General features: G+C 47.7%; 1 protein-coding gene across 1 annotated transcript in view; it reads left to right on the top strand.

Moving 5' to 3' along the window:
• Positions 1–21924, top strand: part of KMT2C (lysine methyltransferase 2C) — a 213577-nt gene that overhangs the window by 104666 nt on the left and 86987 nt on the right. Inside the window, exons 8-12 of the mRNA XM_054593417.1 lie at positions 7619–7790; positions 9456–9570; positions 19983–20152; positions 20570–20718; positions 21508–21621. Of these exons, the coding sequence (XP_054449392.1) occupies positions 7619–7790; positions 9456–9570; positions 19983–20152; positions 20570–20718; positions 21508–21621 (720 nt within the window). The remainder of the gene's footprint in view (positions 1–7618; positions 7791–9455; positions 9571–19982; positions 20153–20569; positions 20719–21507; positions 21622–21924) is intronic.

A 21924-nucleotide genomic window follows, 5' to 3' on the forward strand; every position in this document is an offset into this window, starting at 1 on the left:
TTACTTGTTTTTCCTTATTTAGAAACATTTTAAACCCTAGTTGAAAGATAGAAGTACTCAGGATGTATTGTTTTAGTGTGTCCTCTACAGTAGGTCATTTTAAAAGTTACACAGTATCCGGCGTCGTTTACACTGAAGGTGGAGCAGCAGCAGACCGCGGACTCGGGCAGCGATTTCTGCCCGTGCGCCGCAAGCGCGCGTGAGACACGCGGTACCTGACTGTGCAGTTGGGGCGCCACCGTCTTTTCCCTTGGTTGTCAAGCAATAAAATGGCAGCAGCCAACACAATAGCCAGCCCTGGAGGGATGAGTCAAAATTACACCTATCTTTTTGGCAGCTCGGGAACAAATGACTTTCGTGCGCTGCAGCATGTTAGTGATGGGGTTATGTGCCACGAGATGAGCGAGGTTGGACCTGGCCCGCTGAGGCGTCACTTCATGGTGCGCGGTATCGACGGGTCAGCAGAGGCGCCTGAGGTCTGGACACCGGGCCGGTTCCGGGCGGCGGCCGTTGGCGCTGCTGCTCGGTTCCTCGGCCGCGGCCCCTCCCTGGTGCTTTTTCCTTTCTCTTCCCAGTGGGTTACAGTTAAGTGAGAACGTGTGACTGTTTGAATTTTGTGTTACACAGAAAATTATCCTTCTTTCTCCTCTTTACCATTACACAGAGCTCTTCTCTTTTTCTTACTGTGGCTTTCCAATGAGCGTGTGCGCTTTGGGCCCTTTTTCCCTAGTAAACTGAGTTTCCAGTCTCGTTGTGAAATACCTGTGATGCTTTATTCAGTCTTTTTTGATCTAATTGTCAGCTTTTACCTGTTCCTTGGCAACGTCAGTAAAGGCTTCTTTCCTGTCTTTCTCATCTCTGTGAACCATAAATATAGCTACCTCAGGCTTAAACTGAAGTAATTTCAAGCACAGTTAGATTTCACAACCATTTCTTTATTTTTGTTTAGCACCATAACTTTATCTTCGGTTAAAATTATTTTGTGTCTACATGTATAATCATACCGTCCCCAGTCTCCAAAACAGACATAGATTGTAGGCAAGGCGAACTGAAATGTCAGATTGTATTTAGGCTAATAAGGGATTTAAAGGTCTCTGAATGTTTGGATCACACACCATTAAATCTGGGGGAAAGAACATCCACGCCCACCGTGCTCACGAGCGCCCTTCACGTTCAGACCTCGTGCGGGGGCCCCTTCACGAGGCGCCCGGACTGCAGCCTCGGTCGCCGGCGCCGGTGGTGCTTGGGCGGTGCCTTGCACTCTGTCAGTGGAATAAAACAGTCGTGTGTGGATGTGGGAATCTGAGTTTTACTCAGCCTTTTGTACTTTGCTTTGGAGCTGAGTCAACAACATGGGAACTTTCCTAAGGCCCTGTTTCTAACGTAAGATATTTTATCACATGACGGCAGTACTGTGTCCTGCTAGTGCAGACCTCACCTGCGCTTTAGGGGTCGTACGTCGTTTCTCAGAGGAATGAAGTATAAGAACCGAGGCACGATGCCTCGCTGCCGTTGATCACACACATAGTGAGAGGCTCACACAGGTGACATAAAACTTGCAGATGGTCTGAGGTTACTGGTACCATGCCTTGTCCCCACATAGATAAAAATACATGAATGGTAGAATCAAATAAAACTAAAAATAAGCAAGGAAATTTGGCCATGGGAACATAAGGACAGGCTGAACGTGAAGGTAGTGGGGAGGCAGATACCTAGTAAATACGTTCTCCCTAACTGCAAGCCGCAGGTTGGCTCCAGAGCGCCCCAGCAGTCAGCACGAAGAGGTATTTAAGAATTCACTGGATACTGAAACTGTATACGCTGCATGCTGCAGTGAAAAATTGTCTCGAAGGGCCTGCCTTGCAGTAGAAGAAACAAATCCTACAGGGCAGTTTCTTCTGTCAGCCCTCAAAGTAAGCCAGTGGTAAAGATCAGAGCCCCGCTGAGGAAATTCCATTTCTTGGGCGTCTTGAACGGTGCGGTGCAGACACACAGCTCTCTGACTGTCTGCCCTGCCCAAGGGCGCAGAGACTCTGTAGGCAGGACGAGCTGCAGCGATGGACGAGGCTGCGCGGCAGCCCTCCCGCAGTCTCCTCGCTGCCCCGACTGCGGCCCCGACTGTGTGTTGCGGCACAAGCGCACAGCTCTTCGTGTCTTAAATGAGCGTGGGTTAAGAGACACTACTAATCAGTGACTATCGTGTGGCTTTCTACCTTATCAGCGTTCATAGCTTTACACAAAGGTGGTCACTTTAGCTCTCATCTGAGACTCAAGCCAAATGTACGCATCCAGCATGATGGTTTATGCTTCTGCCTAAGTGTAGAGCAGTATGGTAGGGTGATAGCTGAGTTTAGGAGTAAGACACATTTTTATGAAAATTGACAAACACGCAGACCTCATTAGGAAGAAATCCCAAAAAAGAGAGCATTGGTGAACAAGGCTAGGACTCCGAGTAGCAAAGAATTTTAGGGTGCTCTGTGTCACAGGTCAGTGCTGGTCCTGCCTCCAGCATTGTCATGATGATGCAAGTATACGGGTACCTTGTCTGGACCACTGACACCAACGTCTGTCGGGAGAGGCGGTAAGATGCGCCTCCTGAGGAATGACTTCCCTTTCGGGAAGCTGGCCAGCTGGGCACCAGCCATGCAGGATCAGAGGAAGGACATGCCAGGCGGGCGGGGCTACACTGCCCGGGCCTGAGAGAGGAGCTGTGGGACAGTCAGCGAGGCCTTGTGCCTGGACCAGAGTGTCCGCTGGGTAGGCGGCAGATACACCCAGGGGAACACAGACTGGACATCCAGGGACGGGGTCTGGGCGCCCGCTGTCTGCCGGGGTCTGAGCGCAGGGCCCGCTGTACCTCTCAGTACCCTCCCCTGCCCTCCCAGCAGTGCGCTCGCTGTTGTCGCTCAGCTTTCGCTCCTGTGTCTCTGGTTCAGTGTTTAGCTCTGGACTTAGTTTCCTGGTTGTCTTTGCGTCTCTTGACACCCAGTCCTGCTGCTTTGCTGTTACCCTCGGTTCTGCCAGACCCCGCCTTTCACTCTTGCTTCCTGTCTATGCCCTGGGCCAGCCTCTCTGCACAACGTCTGCCATTTGCATCTTTCTAGAGCCGCCACGTGCTTGGGCAGCCACCCAGCATGGCGCTCTGCCAGCCACAGCAGCGTCGCCGGCAGGTCTGGTTGTATCAGCAGGAGTCGCGCAAAGCTGTGCTGAGGGCGGCCTCCTGAACTGCCGCCGCCTGGCGGCGCCTCGGCCTTTCTTGCTTTTCGTGTATGCCAGCGCGGCTGTGCCTGGGCGCCCCTAGGCTTGGGTGAGCAGGAGTCTCACCTTCCAGCGTGGCCAAGTGGGAGGGTCTGTGATACGCTCCCTTCGAATTCAAGCTCATGGTTTTTGTCTTCTCCGTCTCTTCTCACGTCACAGCTGTCACTTAGGAAGCGACCTTGTCCACAGCGTCTCCTCCTGCTCCTCCTGCTCTTTTCTTGCCCCCACCTCTGCATCACTAGCTCTCCGGTCCCAGCCTGGGCCGGCCCTTTCTGCTTTTGTGCACACGCTGATGGTCGCCAGCTGCTTTGCCCTCCCCCTGGGGGTCATTGTGGCGAGGACTCCAGAGCATGACCTTCAGAGCCAAATCGACCTACTCCTGTCCACTCGGGTTGCCTTAACTGTGGTTTCTCACTCCGTCTCCATTACTTTTCCAAGCACTTCAAGGAAAGCCTCCCGTAGCTGTTTGATTATCACTTCAAGCACCACACCCCTGTGGCGCGCATCGACACCTGCGGGAGGCCACCAGCCGGCCCTTGCCGGGCTGGGCGGGGCTGCCCACGCCCTCTCCCTGACCCGGCAGGCAGTGGGCAGGCAGTGGGCGGCACGCCTCCTTTCTTTATGCAGCGCTTTTTTTCTGTTACTATTTTTACATATCATATAGTAAATGTTTTTGGACCCAGTGTGTCATGTGGATGTTTTTCTTTGCTGAGTGTATTACCAATGACGCATACTAATCAAACAAAAGGACAGCATCGTCGTGGAGGAACTGCCGGGAGCAGTAGCAGCATGAAGACATTGTCTGAGCAACCACTGTTGCGGTGTGGGTGGCCTTTGCTCTGGAGGACCGGGCTGCTTCACGGAGAGGCGCCCTGAGCAGTAGGCGTGGCTTCCCTGTACTAGGAGTCACGTGACCAGTACATGCAAAGTCGTGGTATTTCAACCTGTAATCAGTAAAAAGTGTTGAGATATTTGACATATTTTCCCCTGCTAAATCTTCGGAATCTGGGGTGTGTTTTATGTGTACAGCACATCTCAACTTGACTAACCACATTGTATTCGCTTAGTGGCCAAGCTGCCATGGCAAGTTGGAGTGTCAGAGCGGCAACTTGAGCACATTCCACAGAAGTGCTTTAGGCAGTATTGCTGGCAGATGGCAGTAGATAGGCGAGCTGAGTGTGTGATACGCAGAGTCCAGCATTCACCCCATTTTCTGTATGTTCTGAGGGAAGGCGAATATCAAAGATTAGTTGTTAAATGTCCATAGCTTGAGTGAGTAAAGATTGGCACTCTCTCTCTTAGTATTAAGAAAAATTAAGGCACTCTGTTATGCCATTTCTATCAAAAACAAACTTGTGACATTTCCATTTTTAAATTAATACCTGTCAATCAAAGAGCCACTTAAAAGTGATTTTAGAAGCTAGTCATGTATTTGAAACGAATATGTAAGGAGGCTTTGTTTGTGCTCGGCACTGAGGGTGCAAGGTTGGAAAGGCAAGGTCCCCACCCTTTGAGGAAACACAGGATTGGGTTATAATCAATTATATGAAAGGGAACCCCATATAACCCCGACATTTATTGATTTAAAAACTGTGTATTTATTCTTACATGTTTAAACTTCAGTCACCTACAAAGTCTTCTCCATTTCATGCAATGCACCTATCGAGATGTTTTTTCCACTGCTCAAAACAGTTATTGAACTTGTTGATTTTGATGCCTTTTAATGCTTCTGCCATTTTTTTTTGATTCACATTTTCCACATCTGCAGAACATCTTCCTTTGAGGACTTTTTTCATCTGAGAAACAAACAAAGAAACAGAAACTCACTCCTGGCGAGTGAATAGGGAGGGCGGGGCCCAGGGGTTCTGCCCTTTTTTTTTTTTTTCAGTCGAAAACTGCTGAACACTCAGTGCAGTGCGCTGTTGTGCTGTTGAATCCCCCATCATGAAGTGGAAAAATGTGTTGAAAGTCTTCAAAAAAGTTCACTGAAGCTGAACACAGCCTCTCAAACCACACCAGCTCTCAACACCATGGATGCAGATGGGCTCCTAGAACACTCACCCAGCCGGGAAAGCCTGTCCTGAAGCGGCCCGCCCTCCAGAAGATAATTCTGGGTTTTTCGGGGGCTCCTACCCCCCTTCTGTAACATTTTCTTCGAAGTACTTGAAGAAAGAAATAGTCAGCAGCTACCTAGGTATTTAGGTGTTATACTGCTCCCTGTTCGGGGACTGTGTTTGAGCCGAGTTTTGGAATGGACTTGGGGGTATGATACAGCCCCATTCCAAGCAGAGGGGACAGGGTGTCCTGCTCAGAACAGCGGCCTGTGCTCTGTGCGCAGCAGGCCTGACCAGGAAGTGGGGAATGGTTCTGAGAATCATTTGTTTGTTTTTTTTGTTTTGTTTTTTTGTGTTTTTTATTTTTGCATCGTTCTAGAAAGTTTTTATCTTTTTCCTTTTTTCGACCAAAAAGGATGGCGAAGTTTTCATCTAAGGAGGTCACAGCGTTGAAAAGCAGCTCTGGATGTGCAGGAAGTGATTTGGGGAGGTCGTCAGGCTAGGTTCAGGGGCTCCATTCCGAAGACACTGCAGTGACCCAGGCGGGGGGCCAAAAACGAGCTGTGCGTAGGGTGGCGGGGGCGGGGGGACACTACCAAAAGTTGACTCCACTGGAGTGGCTGTGTTGGGTCGGGGAAGGGTTAAAGGGCCAGGAGTGACGCTGACACTGGTTGAGAGGAGAGAGAGCTAGAGAGGCTGAGTGCGAGCTTTTGGAACGTCTGGCTGCTGAGGTCCAGGGAGACCTGACAAGAATGTGTGTGGGTTTAGAAAGAAGTTGGGGCCAGTGCTATGGATTGGGTGGCGTGATCACGGGGGGGGGGGGGGGGCGTGGGGGGTGAGGAAAGACGGAACTGGATGCTGTTCTCAGAGGCACCGGCATTGGGAGGGAGGGAGGCACAAAGCCCGCCCAGGAGGATGCGATGGCGTCGTCCCAGCGGGTGGGGAACTGAGGGAGAAAGCTGGGGACAGGCCAGCGTAGAAGCCAGGGAAGGGAAATCTTGCTGGGTCTGGGTCGGAATGTAAATGCTGCCCCTTGCAAATAAGGGAGGTGTCCGAAGTCCCCTCCTTCCAGGGACTGCAGGTGCGAGGAGGGTGCAGAGCCACAGGGGTCCATCCTGGGCCAGGCACGGAGCAGGCCCACTGTGAACTACCCTCCAGCTACAAATGGCTTTTACCATTTATAAAGGACTCTGAAATAAAAGCAAGTCTGTCCACCAGAGACTTCTGTGGCCCACAAAACCAGTTTGCTGACTGCTGGTGTAAGGAGAAGGAATTTTTTCAAGATGCTTGACAGGGAAAGAAGGCAGAAAGGGCTTACAGCCAGAGAGGACTGACCAAACCTTCAAAATGCAAAAGGGAAGAGAATTTATATACACAGCTGGAAACAGCCCCAGGGTAACCAGCGAATCGCCCGGCTTGCTGAGCCCCTGGGTGGGAGTCAGATGCAGGCACCGTTACACATCTACCCAAGTGCTGTGACCGTAGAAGCGTTATTTTCCGTATTTTGTAATACGCATGAGTTTAACTGTATGCTTGGCAAAGGGCAGTTTATTCTTATAATTATTTTTTGTTTAAGTGGTAAAAAGACTGTTTAAAGTGTGCCATTTCTTTCTATCACATTTAGGGGGTAGATGATGTTTATAATTATGTAAAATGTAATGCTTTTTGACAACTGGCAATTAATAGACATGAATATCAAAACAGTATATGAAGTTTTTGGGTATGAATATGTAGCTTCCATCTGTAATGTTCTACCTCATACGATATTTTCCAGTATTCAAACGCCTTATTTGATTGAAATGAAAATTAGTCTGTTTATACTTAAGAAGCATCTAAAGCTAATTGATATTAACATTTCTTAATTTTGATTCTTACCTGATTTTGTTAATTTCAAAACATTTAACATCCAAATAAACTGTTTCTTTTTGCACTGCAGACACCTCTCAGTTGATATTTTCCTGTTTGCTTCTTTTCAGCAGCGTATACCGAGCACCGACTAGGTGCCCAGCTTACCGTTGGTGTGAGGAATATAGAGTTACCTCAGAATTGCTTATGGTCTCAAGTACCTGTAGGCACAGACAGTCGCAAAACTAGATGATTAAACTTACTGTGATTAAATGTAGAGTAATCATATTACACTGTTTTTATCGCGACCATATCCGGATTGGATATCACTTCAATGTGGATAACTGCAAGTGTCTGAAAGATGTACCATGCCAATTCCCTTCAAGTTATTTTTAAACTGTAAAGTCAGAAAAATACTAAATTCTTATACAACAATCTCATTGTTTTACTGTTAATTGTAGCAAAGGAAGATGCAAACTGTGCAGTGTGCGACAGCCCGGGAGACCTCTTAGATCAGTTCTTTTGTACTACTTGTGGGCAGCACTATCATGGAATGTGCCTGGACATAGCGGTTACTCCATTAAAACGTGCAGGGTGGCAATGTCCCGAGTGCAAGGTGTGCCAGAACTGCAAGTAAGTTCTAATTTCAACTCACAGGTGTGTATCGAGTGTAAGAGAGACCCTGTCGTAGGTGCGCAAGGTTTGTGTCCCGTGCTGCAGGCTGTGCGGCCTGCAGCTGTGTTCCTCCCCTTGGCTTCACCGTGTCTTCATTGACGAAGTAAATGCCAGCTCTGTATTAACGTTTGCACGCCTCTGAAACAAAGTCTACACGAAAACTGATTTCACACTTTAATATCCTCTGGTTGCCTAAAAAGCTAATTTAAATGGTCAACAATTTGTAAATGAATGGTGTTAATGATTTAAATTATGAGTATTAGAAAAATAAAGCAGCTTCTTTTGAGGGAGTCTGGGGAGGGGATTTAGTAGGAAAGATAAGGCAGTCCACATCAGCAGATGCTCGTCACTGTGAAACTGAAAGACACCCCATGGCATTTAAACATTTGTAATGGGGCGATCTTTTCCTAATTGTTCTTTTCCATCCTTCAGTCATTTCTCCAATCTTTTCTGTGATGTTTTTTCTCCTGCTACTAATTAGCATGATAATTTGGGGGTGTTACCTGCATGTACAGCAGCCTTCAAATTATTTTTACCCAGGAGAAATTATGACCACAACTCCCATAATCAGTCTGTTTTATTCACACCTTAATTTGCTAACAATAAGCCTGAGTAATTCAGAATTAGATGAAATAATTCAGACCATGTGCTGTTATGTTTTGGTAAAAATTAAAGAAAATGTCAGTAAACATTGATTTGGTACCTTGAATCTGTGCCTAGGTTCTTGGGAGGGAATAAGAGAACTTGAAGAAAGAGCGCTTTTCCTGCACTCTCTCTCCATGCAGCTAGAGAGATAAAACATGCAGTTTTATATGTAGAATTTGTTAAGCCAAAGAAGGAAGGGGGAGGCTGACCGACCCGCGGCCCGTGTCGCTCTGCCGGCCCCCAGGCCTCACGCAGCCTTGCCTCTCGCAGCTCCTTTTCTTGCAGTGCCCAGTTTTCCTTTTCCCTCCTCTTGAATTAAATCTTTAGTATTTGAGAATTACTAATTAATAGCCAAGAATCAAAGCAGAGATTTTTTTAAAGTACAGTGCTTAATAATTATGATGATTATTCTTATACCTACTTATTTAACACACAAATTCTAAGCCCTTCAACCAGAATTCTACTTAATTCTCACAGTGATCTTTGATAACTGCTTACACCTTCTGCCTGAAACAGAGAGAACTCAAGTCAGAGTTACTCAGGAGGCACCCGGCTAGGAAGCCAGCGGTGTGAGCACAAAGGCAAGGCTGGCACCAGCTCTGAGCCCCCTTGGGCCACCGCTGCCTTCCCAGACCCGGGGCCCGGTGCCAGGCCCGCTTGGCTCCTCCCCAGAAAGGGTGCCGTGCGTGCCTGCCCCGAGGGTCAGAGGCAGCCATCTTGGCGGGCCTGCTCTGCAGGAGGCCCCAGTGGCTGAAGCGGCTGGCCTTAGGTGAGCCTCAGCGAGGAAGCTCCTTCAGGGCGCTCGCGACTCGTCAGTCCGATCCCTGGGGGCTGCCTCTGTCGCTCTCTCCACGGGGACAAAGCAGACACTGAGGACACAGAGCTGGGCAGGCCTCAGGGCTGAGTCTTTAGATGATTGCTTATGGTACAGACGTGAGTGTGAAGATCAGGCACCATTAATGCTATCTTATTTTTTAGACAATCGGGAGAAGATAGCAAGATGCTAGTGTGTGATACGTGTGACAAAGGGTATCATACTTTTTGTCTTCAACCAGTTATGAAATCAGTACCAACCAATGGCTGGAAATGCAAAGTAAGTTGTTTATTTTTTTAAGAAAAAATATCAGCATCTGTATGTTTTTTTAAAATTTTTATATATATATATATATGTAGAGAAGACCAACTGGATACCTATGCAAATTTATACATTGCCATCAACTTTAAAATGAACAGCTTTATTGACGCATAATTGATATACAATAAACTGTACATATTTAAAGTCTGTAATTTAATCTCACACGTGTGTGCCCTCACGCAGCGTCACCGCCTTGGAGATAGGGAGCGGGCGCTCGCCGCCCCCAGCCCCAGGGCGCCCCCCCAGCCCCCACCGGCCACGCCCCTTGTCTTCCAGGCTGCCTGCTCTCTCCCCGAACCTAGTGTGCATTTTCCAGACTTTTGTACAAATGACATTATATAGTATGTATATATTCTGTTTTTCTTTCTTTGTTTTGGCTTTGAAACTCAATATAATTATTTTGAGATTCACCCATACTGTTGCCGAGTAGTGGAGATACCGCAGTTTGCTTATTGGATCATTTGTTGGTGAACATTTGGGTTGTTTACAATTTTAGGCTGTTATAAAAATGCTGCTGAATCTGTTAACTGACATGTATGGTATTTCATGGCTTCGAAACATTTTGAATGATTTATCATTAGTCCTCCCAGAAAGCTCTGACATTGGTGCTCTCCCCATGCACGGGTACTGAAACGGGGGCGTTTTTTAAATCCATTAAGTTAAAATCCAAAAATCAAATACATTACATTTCTATAGATAAAGTTCTGGATGGTTTCACAGTGTTTTTTATAAAGTACACAGTTACATATCGAGGTAACATTTGCTTGGAGTATTTGGAATCACATGATGTGATGCGTGTGTTCTGTGGGGTGTGGCTTCCGGTGACAGTCGCGCTGAGTGATGACTGACCGAGATGCATGTGACTCAGATGCTGTTTGAAGCGTCTCTCAGGTTTGGAGGGTCAGACAAGGCCCTAGACATTTTTCCATCTCTCTTTTATTGCCTACGATGTCGGTATGCCTGCTGCCCCACAGCATGTGTCGTTACTGACCGTGCACACTGCGCGCAGCCTCCTCTCTCCGTCGCCAGGGGCAGGCTTCCCGCGGTTCTTTCTCATTCTTTCTGGGTTTTGGGTCCGTGGCTTTCCGTTCTCCCATCTGTTTTGGCAGTGGCCCTTTTGTGGCCCTGAGGTGTCCGTGCTGATCGCTTGAGCTGTTCTGAGGTGCGGTCTCCTTGTCTTTAAACCTGTTGTGGGCGGACACCTCGGCCTGTGGGGAGGGCTAGTCACAGTCCCCGGTACACGGGTTTTAGAATCGTTTGTCTGTGGGAGCACAAGACATATAAATTCTTAAAGTAGAAGGTAAGGATCACTCATTTACCTTTTTAATTTTCAACTGGCTGAATAAAACATTTCCCCCCCTTGTTTAGGAGATATTTACAAAAAATATTTACTATGGCCTTTCTCTGAATGTTCTCTAGGCTGAATGAACCCTAAAAGTGTAGTTCATGTGCTTCCTTTGAACTCTTTATAGGTTCACTAACAAATTCTAGATTAAGAGCAGGTGAGAGACTGGCGGTTAAGTCGGCTGTCTAAGCTGAGGGACCAAAACTCAGGCTTCCTGTGCTCTGGCCAGCGCCTGTCCCTGCACGGCCCGGCTCCCTGGGCCGCCGTCTGGTGCTGGTGCAGTGGCGGGGCTTTACTCCCGAGTGCGTGGAAAGGGTTTCTCGATCTCGCTTCCCTGAGAACTAGGAGGTCGGTCTAAGAGCCTGAAGACTCTAGAACCAGAAGTCCTCTATGCTCCGCCCCTGGTGAGGGTTTTTAAAATGATACTTTTAACTTTATAAGACAGACATGAAGGTAGGCAGAAGCTTCTTTTATCTAATCACACTGTCTTTAAAAATAAAACTAAATAGAATCTATCAAGTAAATTATTAAATTAATCTAAAAATAGTTTTGCCTGGAAACTCAATTGCCAGGGCTGGATCGAGTAGAAAGATGTTTTCTCAGGCCTAGCCCGGGGCACTAGCTCTCTCCGCACCTTTAGTGGTGCTGGTGCGGAGAGCGCCTTTAGCATAGGCGTTCCTGTGAAAGTAGGGTCCAGGCGCAATGACCCTGTGCCCACCTGCAGAGCCATCAGACCTCCCACGCCAGCAAGCAGCCCGTGGGCATTGGCTGCGATGGAGTGTTGCTGGGTGGCTCTGTGAAGCCTCGTGGCACAACCGAAATCGGTAACACCTGGGGTGCTGAGCCAATCGCTGCCAAAACACGAACAGCGGCTCCTCTTCGAGGCACCGCAGGCGTGTGTGCCCGTGGCCATCGCCAGGTGGTGTGGATGGAGGGCGAGCGCCTCGCCCCGGCGGGCCCTGCCCCGGCCTGGCCTCCCTGCGCCCGCCCTGCCTCTTGCCGCCTCTGCCTGGCCCGGCCTCACAGCGGTGCCTCCAGCGCTAAGTGCGGGCCTCGCGAACTACACTGCGGTGCCTTCGGGCCAGTTACACTTTATATGAACTATTTTAGGCTCGCATTCCCCTGAAATGCTTGAACTTCTCAGAAAACCGAGACCTCCAGTACACCTGTGGGCTCGCCGCACGCGTCGCGTTGGCCCAGAGACGTGCTCCCGGGACCCCTGCCTTGGCCCTTTTCTTGGTCGGTCGTGGGTCGGTTTCACCCCACCAGTGGGGTAGCGGAGGTGGCCCCGGGTCCGAGGCACGGGCAGCTCCCAGGCGGAGGCTCTTCCCGGCGCTGGAAAAGGCGTGGAGGCCCGAGGGAGCAAGCGGGGCGCGCGCCCGCCGGGGGCGGGGTGGGTGGGGCGGCCCTGGCCAGCAGGGCGAGCCCTCCGGGGCGGCGGTCCGGGGACGGGGGCCGGCGAGGGGGTGGGAGGAGGCGCCGGCCTGCCGAGCACCTGCGCCCCGCCCCTGCGCCAGGTGAGGGTCAGCGCCCGGACCTGGCGGCGCCCACCTGGCCTCGGGCGCGGGCGGCGAGAGCCGCGGCCCGGGCGGGGGGTGGGGCTGGAGGGAGGGTCTCCTCCGGGTGACTGCCCTCAGGTGTGGCCGCCCTGGGCGAGGGGTGGGGCGTGCGGAGGGCCGCGCGCCTGCGGACGGCGCGGCGAGGCTGCCTCGCTCCAGGTGGGTTGGCGGGCGCGGAAAAGCTGCAGTCGGAGGAGCGCGTGCGTGGGTGCTGGGTCTCCGCCGCGTGCCGCTGCTTGCCTTCTCCCTTCCCCGAAACAGCAAGTTGACTCGTAATATGTTTTCTTCACTTTTCTAAGGAAAAGGATATTTGAGACTATAAATTTACCTTTCATTATAGTTTTGGCTGTCCCCAAATGTGTTATATTTTTATCTGTTTATGTACATTTGACCGAATAACTTCATACATACTCTTTTAGGTTATGCTTAAGGATGTTACTTCCTGCTTTTATTTATTTACTTGTGGTAATTGTAGTTTAACCGCTGTGTTATTTTGCAAATATTTTTATTCTTGAAATAGTGACTTTTTAAGGTGTAGTATCTGTTTTTAATTTCATTTGGTTGAAGTCCTTAATTTTTGACCAGCTGATTGAACAGCATGTAAGTAGGTAGATAAAATTGACTACTATACTTTTTCATACCCATTTCTCCTTGTGTTTTACTGTCTTTTTTTTATGACACTTATTGTGCAGCTGTTATTGAACAAGTAGGTCAGGCCAGTTATCAACGTAAAAGTGCCTTTATATTTTGCTTTGCTTGACAATATGGCCACAGGGGGTTTATTCCACCAGGTGAATGATCTTTTCATACCTTTTTAAAAATTTTTTGGATCCTTCCGTTGTAATTTTAAATGTGTCTTTTGAAAGGTGTAACTATTTGAGATTAATGTCTGAAGTGGTTGGCTATTTTAAGACAAACTAGTTTTGTTTTCCTTTCTGTTCCTTTTTTTTTCCTTCAGTGATCTGCAATGCAGAAACTTATTTTATAAATGTTGAAAGTATCATTTCTTCTCTCACTTCCCACTGAAAATAAAGAAATGAGACATTTTACTTTTCTCCTCTACTTGTCTTGGTTAAGTTAACCCAGATTTCAAACCTTGTCATTTTTTCTTTGCCCCCCCCCCGCCCCAAAAAAGAGTATATATTTCCTCTGTGAATCCTAATCTCAGAGTCCCAGTCTTTGTTCCCTGGTTATTTTCCTCTAAAAACGAACCCCGTTGCCTTCAGACGAAAACTTGTGGTATAGTTTCGTGTTACACCTTTTTCTTTTTTAGACTCTACGAACAATTGGGCCCATGGAATGGTCTAGAGAAGTGTTGGTTAACTTTGCCTTTAAAAAAAAAAAAAAGTCACACCACCTTCTTTACATTCCTAGTAATACTATTTGGTAACACCTAGAGAGATTTGTTTCCCGCCCTAATTCACTGCTGTCTTTGTCCTCTTTTTCATTGTCTTGGAAAATGTCATCAGAATTCCAGGTTCGCTTCCCAAGGCCGTCCTCGGACTCCCCTTGGCCCTGCCCTCCGCCTCGCTCTGCTGCTCTCCTCCTCGCGGCCCTGGGCCATCCCGCCGAGGATCGGGATCGGGTGGGAGGGTTGCGTGTGTGAGAGAGTTCTGTTCTGTGGATGTAATTCAGTGCGGGTGAGAGGAGGCTGCGGCGTCGGGTCTCAGCGCGCCTGTGTCTAAGTGCAGGGTCCGTGGCGGTCCCTGGACTTTCCTGAGCCGGCGTCCCTTCCGTGGAGAACGGTCACAGCCCTCAGCTCACGGGGCTGTTGGCTTCAGGGAGGTGCTGCGGAAAGCGAGCGCTCGGGCACCCAGGGCCGTTGGCAGGGCCTTTCCCTAGAAGGCTCGCTCTGGGAGCCGGTCCTGGAATGACCCTCCTCCACTACCCTTCTGTTCTTCCGTGCCCCCTGTCGTCTGTTTTCAGGATTCGCTCGTGAACGGACAGTCCGAACGGTCGCAGGCCCAGCCTGGGCTGCGGCCCCTCCCTGAAGGGGAGCACCCTTTCAGGGAGCTGCAGCCGGCAGGCCGCTGTCAGGCCAGTCTCTTGGCTCTGTCTCCCCCTCAGGGGTGCTGCTGTTGGTGCATCGTGCATTTAAAAGACTTTTATTTGAAAGTAAGACAGTCTTTAAAGTTTGGAAAAATGAAACTACCCGTGAGCCACCTCTTTATCTAATTCACCTAATGTTGGGATGCCACTGCCATGCCTACTCCCTCCCTCCCCGCCTCCTGCTGTGTTTTCTTTCAGCCTGAACTATGTGAGGGTGAGCTTCGCACTCCGTGCTCCCTTCAGCCCTAAATACAAGTGTACAGAGCCTAATACGGCTCTTCTTACATAATCGTAGTACTGTTACCTGTTTCATGCCTTTACATCGATACATTGGGTTGGCCAAAAAGTCTGTTACATTTTTTCCGTAAAATAAAAGACACATTTTTCGTTTCCACCAATAGCTGTATTGATTTGAGTGTTTTGAGTGTGTCGCTCTCTCCCGCTGTTGGCTTCTAAGTGGAGAGAGGCCGGGGTGCTGCTCAACAGCTTCCTGTGCAGAGCCAGCCCCGCAGCAAAGTTATTTGGCCAAAATGTCAGTTAGTACAAGAAACTTCGCAAACCACTTTTTAAAAAGTCTTTTTATTTATTTATTTTTTAGAGAGGGTAAAGGAGGGAGAAAGAGAGGGAGAGAAACATCAATGTGTGGTTGCCTCTTGGACGTCCCCAACTGGGGGCCTCGCCCATAACCCAGGCAGGTGCCCTGACTGGGAATCAAACCGGTGACCCTTTGCTTTCAGGCTGCCACTCAATCCACTGAGCCACACCAGTCAGGATGCAAACCACTTTTCACATGTTTGATCAGTCACAGCATCTTCTCCATACACTGCACACATCTTTGTGTGTATTTCAGTTTCATTTTTACCTGTCTTGAAATAATAAAGTATAATACACTGAAAATGTTGGGTATCTTCTTTCATCTTCAATATTAAAATGGCATAAAAATTTATATCATATTTGATTTTTTAATGCATGCTGATGTGACACTGTCACAATACAATCTAACAAAATTGTTTCGAATGAAGTTAAAGACAACTAAGTGCTAGTAGAGAACAAACTTTTTGGCCTACCCAATAGTGTTTCCATCCAATCTTCCATCCATATTCAGTTTTGTCATTTGAACTAAGGTCCCATATAGCATTTTCTCCCTTCCCGTGTAGGGTCCAAAATGTTGTCTACTAAAGTTAGGTGTTCCTTTTGTTGTTATGTCTCTTTTGACTTCTTTAATCTGGAAAATTCCCTAAGCTCATGTCTTTTTTGATACATTTTGAACAGTTTTCCCCCACATACCTGTTCTTGTTCCCCCAAATAGAACTTTGGTCATTTTGTCTTTTTTTGATAATTTCTCATGATTGTGTAGAGTTACGCATTTCTGACTGAAATCCTGCCCCCGTGACAAGCGCCCTTCTAGGGTGGCTCGGCCAGGTGTGCCTGCTGCTGGCCGCCCTCCCAGGAGGTGGCGGTTGGTGGCTTGGTCCGCTGCCCGCAGGCAGGTTCTCCACGGGCTGCCTCTCTCCTATGCTCCCTGGAGAGCAGCTGCTCCTCCGAACTTCTCCCAGGATGTTAGGGCCCTTGCCTGATGCAGGTTTTACTACCTGTTGGTTGTAAAATAATTCACTACTGCAGCTAATTTGTTCTGGGCTCAGACTGTCCTGTATTTCCCTGGGGCAGCCTCTTCAAGCTGGCTCCTGTCTTTGTGACAGGCCCTCGCCCCGTGTTGGGCGCTTCCTCACATGTGGGCTAAGGAGGTGTCCAAGGCGTCCCTGTCTGCTCCCCGGGCCCTCCTCCCCCGCCCCTCCTCCCCTGCCCCTCCTCCCTGGCAGTGGAGTCAGTCTTCTTCTCTAGGCCAGGGGCTCTTCCCGGAGAAGGGGCACTAGGTTTGGGCACTAGGTTTGCTCTTTGCCGGGGGCTGTTTGCTGCTTGGCCCTTTCAGCAGATGGGGCAGGAAACACGGGCACGCATGTGCAGGACACAGTAATCAGGCACTCGCACGTTCCCGTTCCGGGGAGTGATGGCTTTAGGCCGGCCCCGCCCACTAAGGCTCTTCCCACGCGTTGGCCTGTGAATCCTGGGCCCCAGCAGTGCTCCATGCGTTGACTCCATTGCTCAGCGCAATAAACCAGCCTTCAGTTTCCTCCCAGTGATAGATATTACTCCCCTTTTTTTAGCGATTCCGTTTTTTACAAATATCCACGATACTAACATGCTTTCAAAACTCATAGTTATATAAAAAGTTATACTCAGAGTTATTTTCTCCAACTTGAATTCCACCGCGTTTACACTCTAGGTAAACTTGCTTTCTGGTTTGTCCTTGTATTTTTTTGTAACGATAAGCAGATATGTTATTTTCTCTTTACACCGAAGGTAGCATCTTACATACGTTTTTTTGCATGTTGCTTTTTTCACTTAAGTCTGCAGGCCACTTCATAGCAGTTCATAGGGATCCCCCTCCTGCTCCCCTTCCCCTCTCCTAACCCCGCACGGTAGTTGATTCACCCAGCGGCCTGGGGTCAAGGTAGTGGAGGGTAGTTTACATAACAAATGATGCTGGAGTTGGCGACCTACTGCAGGGGGAGTTTGAATTGTGGAGAGGAGCTTGAGACAGATTCCTCCCGGTGGGATTACAGGCTGGGGAAGTGCTCTGGGGCTGGTTAGATAGTGTCACTTCCCCCTCCAGTGGCTCGGTGGCAGTTCACAGGGCCACCAGGCAAGTGAAGGGTGACAGAGCCTCTTTTCCTTTATCCTTGCCAACAGAATGTCGTGTTCCACCTTTGAATTTTTGCCTATTTTTGATGAAAACTGATACCTCAGTGTAGTTTAATTTTCATTTCCTTTTTGAGTGGAGTTGATTTTTTTTATATATGCGTAAGGATAAGTTTGACCTTTTATGAGTTGTCTTCTCATGTGTGTTTGTTCCTGAAGATTTTGATTTTTTTACCTTCCAATTTAAGGATTTTTTATATACAGAGTCTGGCACAAATAACATCCTTTTTTATTACAAAATCTTATTACAAAATCACAAGCATATCATTCTGTAACATAACTATCACATTCAAGCACACTATATGACATTTTAGGTGAAATTAAAACTATAAATTATGTTACACCCATATTATTACCCTACCAACCACATTCAAGCAGGTGTTATTTCTGCCACACCCTGTATATTGGGATATTAGGCCTTTATCTGTGTTATATGGTGCATATATTTTCCTCCAGTTAGATATTCCCCTTTTGACTTTGCTTACGTTATTTTTTGCCACACACAAGTTTATTTTTATGTAGCTAGATTTATCTGTCGTCTATTACTTCTGGATTTTTGAGTTAAAATTATCCTCCCCCCTATACTGAGGTTATAGAAGAGTTATATTTGCTTTCAGTTTTTGCATCATTTTTGTTTAATTTTTAGCTCTAGTCCTTTTGGAGTTGCTGCTTCTGCATAGTGTGAAGTATCTTTTTCCAGTTAGCTCTCCAGCTGTCCAAAACCAGCTGCTCAAAAGACTGTCTTTGCCCCGTGGATGTGAGATTCCAGACTGGAGTTTGAACTTTGGTTGGGGTTATTTCTGGAACTTCTTGTCTATTCCGTTCCTCTGTCTGCCTTCGAGGAACCAAGACCTTGCTGTTGCGGTGGTGGAGGCTTTGTGGTGGGTGGCTGGTGGGCGGCGCAGTGGGGCCCCCCCGCAGAGCTCTCTTGTTGACGATTTTTCCTGGTGTTTCTCTGACTCCATGAAAATGTCATTGGAGTTTTTATTGGGGTCACTTTAAGTTTGTTGGTTGCCATCTTGATGATGCTAAGACATCCTAACCAAGAACAAGATATGTCTTTGCATTTGTTCAGTTCTACCTCAGTGCCTTCTAAGAGTGCATTGTTAATTTTCTTTGTATAGATTTTAGTTTGTTTTTTTAAAGTTCATTCTTAAATATTTTGTGTATTTTGTTGCTGTTGTAAGTGGAATTTTCTAATTTATTATACCTTTTAACTGGTCATTATTTGTGTATGCGAATTCTATTGACTTTTCATTGCTTGTTTTCTATCTTGCCACTCTGTTAAATTCTTTTATTGAATTTATGACCAGTTCTCTAGGATTTTCCAAGTGTGCTGTCTTGACATCTACAGTTTTGTTTCTCCTCTTACTCTTCTGCCTCTGTCCTTGTTCCAGTGTCTACACTGACGTTAGAACTGTGGCCAGTGGTGGGCAGAGCGGACATCTTTGCTTTGTTCCTGGCCTCCCTGGCAGCCTCAGGGTCCCCATGGCAGGAAGTGCTGGCTTTAGAGTTGAGACGTGCATGTATATCACCTTCAGGAAATGCCCATCCATCTTTATTTTCTCAAGAGTTTGTTTTTAAATAAGAATGTTTTAAATAAGTTTGGTTTTAAATAAGAGTTTGTTTTAAATAAGTCAAAACTTTTTTCAGCATCTATTTTAATTATTTACTCTCCTCAGACCTAAGAATATGTTAAATTTTATAATAGATTTTTCTAATATTTAACCATCCTTGCATTTCTTGTGTAAACTCCAGTTGGATGTGGCTTATTATTTTCCTAATTTGCTATTGGAGCCTTTATGTAATAATTATTCAGGATTTTTGCATTACTGTTAGTGCATTCATATTGTATATGTAAGACTTGAGCAGGTTTGTGGCTCATGCTAATTTCTCTTTTTCGTCTTGCAAGTCTTTTTCACACCAGCCCAGTGGCTCACAAAGACACAGGCCCATCGGTTGGCGTTTTAGATGGGAAGGTTGGGGCCGGGACTTGCAGGCGGGCCAACTGCAGGGAGAGGGCTTGGCTGTCTCGGCAGGCCTCGCACTTCGCGCGGAACGCTCTCTTTCAAAAAGAATAAGTGCCACTCTGTTCTGAAAACATGAGAAGCCAGACTTGGGTTTGATCTGCAGGGGTCATTTTCACAACTTCCGGCACACAGTCCTTTGGAGTGGTCGTGTCTCCTCGGTGCAGCCGTCCGGGTGTTGCTTGCGACGCTGCCCGCGTGGCATGTCGTGCCGTGTGGCTCACGGGGCGGCCCCCGCAGCGGGCCCCCACAGCGCCATTTTGCCGCCTGCAGGGGCATGAGGAGCCCGTTCCACACAAGCTGCTTCCTATTTCTGAAATGTTTCCTTTATGCAGTTTGAGTAGTTGCTATGTTCTTCGTGTTTTCCCCTCCCTGTTTATATTTTCTTGGACGTCTCTAACCCCAAATTACATTTTCCTGGAGGTTTTCTTGCAGATTGAGTGATGTCTTATCAAATGTTCAAAACAAATTGCTTTTTCAAAAACATACCCTAAATTACTGTCCTGAAAATTAAAGCTTAATGTTGTATAATCTACAAAGGTTTCATTGATTTCAAAAAGGTTTACATGAGAACTGCAACACAAATGCATAACAAACTGGTTTTTTCTTTTCATTTTTCCTGGTGTTTAGAATTGCAGAATATGTGTCGAGTGCGGCACACGGTCTAGTTCTCAGTGGCACCACAATTGCCTGGTATGTGACAGTTGTTACCAGCAGCAGGATAACTTATGCCCTTTCTGTGGGAAGTGCTACAGCCCAGAATTGCAGACAGACATGCTGCATTGTAATATGTGCAAAAGGTAAGGGGGCCGCCGCCCCGCTGCGGTGCCCCGCCCGCTCCTCGTCTCTGTGCTTGCTCTCTGCCGCGTCCCTCTGCGCTCCGAGCTCCATTGCCCCGTGTCCTTCAGTGCTGAGTGCTGCTCTGGGGGGAATTAAGTTACCTTGGAAGTGAATGGGCAAAAGATAAGGCTGGAAGTGAGCTTTAAGGGGGGAAACTAAAGAGGAAGTAGTTGGCCAGTCCTGAAGTAGAAGCGTGCCAGCAGCTTTAATGACGTCCAGAGATGCCGGTCCTTCCCGAGGACCGCACCCTGGAGGCCCCTCCTGTCTGTCCTCCTCATCCCCTCCTCCATCCAGGGTTTCGGCGTCTTCTCTCTGCCCTGTGTTACGAGCTTGACTTTACACTGGGCAAGTTTATTTAAAAATGTTTATCACTGCAGGTGGGTTCACCTGGAATGTGACAAACCCGCGGATCACGACCTGGACTCCCAGTTCAGAGAAGAGTATGTCTGCACGTGTTGCAAACACTTGGCCGCAGAGATGGGGCTGCAGCCAGGCGAGGGTGAGGAGATGGCCGACGTCCCCGCAGGTACTTTTGCGCCCGCCAGTTGCTAGTATGCTGCTTCCGTGGCAACGCCTGTTCTGAGTTCTCAGCCTTCTAAGACGCACGCAACCCTGGTCACGCGCAACCCTGGTCACCGGCGACTCTGCCGGCTGACGTCTCTGGTTTCCTACCGGCCGTTGCGCTGTGTGAACCTGAGGACCAGTGCGCTCGGAGCCAGCCGTGCGCCTTCCTCCTCATTTGGCAATACGACCCAGTTTGCACTTCCAAATCTGGGTTATTTCACTCTAAACAAGCTTCAGATTTAGAGTGTCATTCTTAAATGTTAATCTTCACCTCTGGACCCCAAAATTTGCTCAGGTATTTTTAGTCGTGTGCTGTTGGTTATAAACATGATAGCAAGATTCTTAGATGGTAAAGAAACTGACCTTCTTTCCAGATTGTTTTTCATTGTTACCTGTATGAGTAGCAGCTTCTTTAAAAGTCCCTATGTTGTTATCTACAAGGGTTTTAAGTAGGTGCAGCTTAATTATTCATGTTTTAATTCTAGGCGCTATCCTCCTTAAATCTTAAAATGTACAGATGTGGAATAATCCTCCTTAAATCTTAAAATGCCAGTTACCTTTTAATTCATTACACTTTCCATGTTTTTTAAAATTAAATACATATTGGGTTCAAAATAAGAAAATGTGATGAAGAATTTATGGCATTGTTGGTGGTAATTTACCCTCAGTAAAGCAGGGTGATATTGTTGACCTAGTTAACCAGACCATGAAAACTCACTCTGAGCTAAAGAATACACACATTTCTGTTAAGATTACACCAGCGAGATGGACGTGGAAGGCCCCGAAGACCCACTGCCGTTTCCGGAGCGAGCCAGCAGCAGAGACGCCTGTGGCCGGGAGCCCGCCCCTGGAATTGCTCCAGACGGTGAGGGCCTTTTCTGTCATCGATACAGTCCGTGTCCTGGAGGGAAAGTGTGCATATACAGTGAATATGTGAATGTCTGTCAAAATGTTTGTATCGTAAATAAAAATCAGCTAAGATATAGGTTAGTACTTCGGAAATGTATAGAGAGGAGCTGTTAGTAAAATAACCTGAGACAGAAATTAATAGGAGAAAGGGCACGTGTATATTTGTAGTTCAGCTGTAATCTAGGCCTAATCACAAATAAACACTTTGTGTACAGATCAAGTGATTTTCATTAAAAAGTAATTTGTTACTTTCTCCTTC

The sequence above is a fragment of the Pteronotus mesoamericanus genome, unplaced genomic scaffold (genome assembly GCF_021234165.1).
Source record: "Pteronotus mesoamericanus isolate MK-2021 breed Mesoamerican mustached bat unplaced genomic scaffold, CSHL_Meso_final scaffold_409, whole genome shotgun sequence".
NCBI lineage: Eukaryota > Metazoa > Chordata > Mammalia > Chiroptera > Mormoopidae > Pteronotus > Pteronotus mesoamericanus.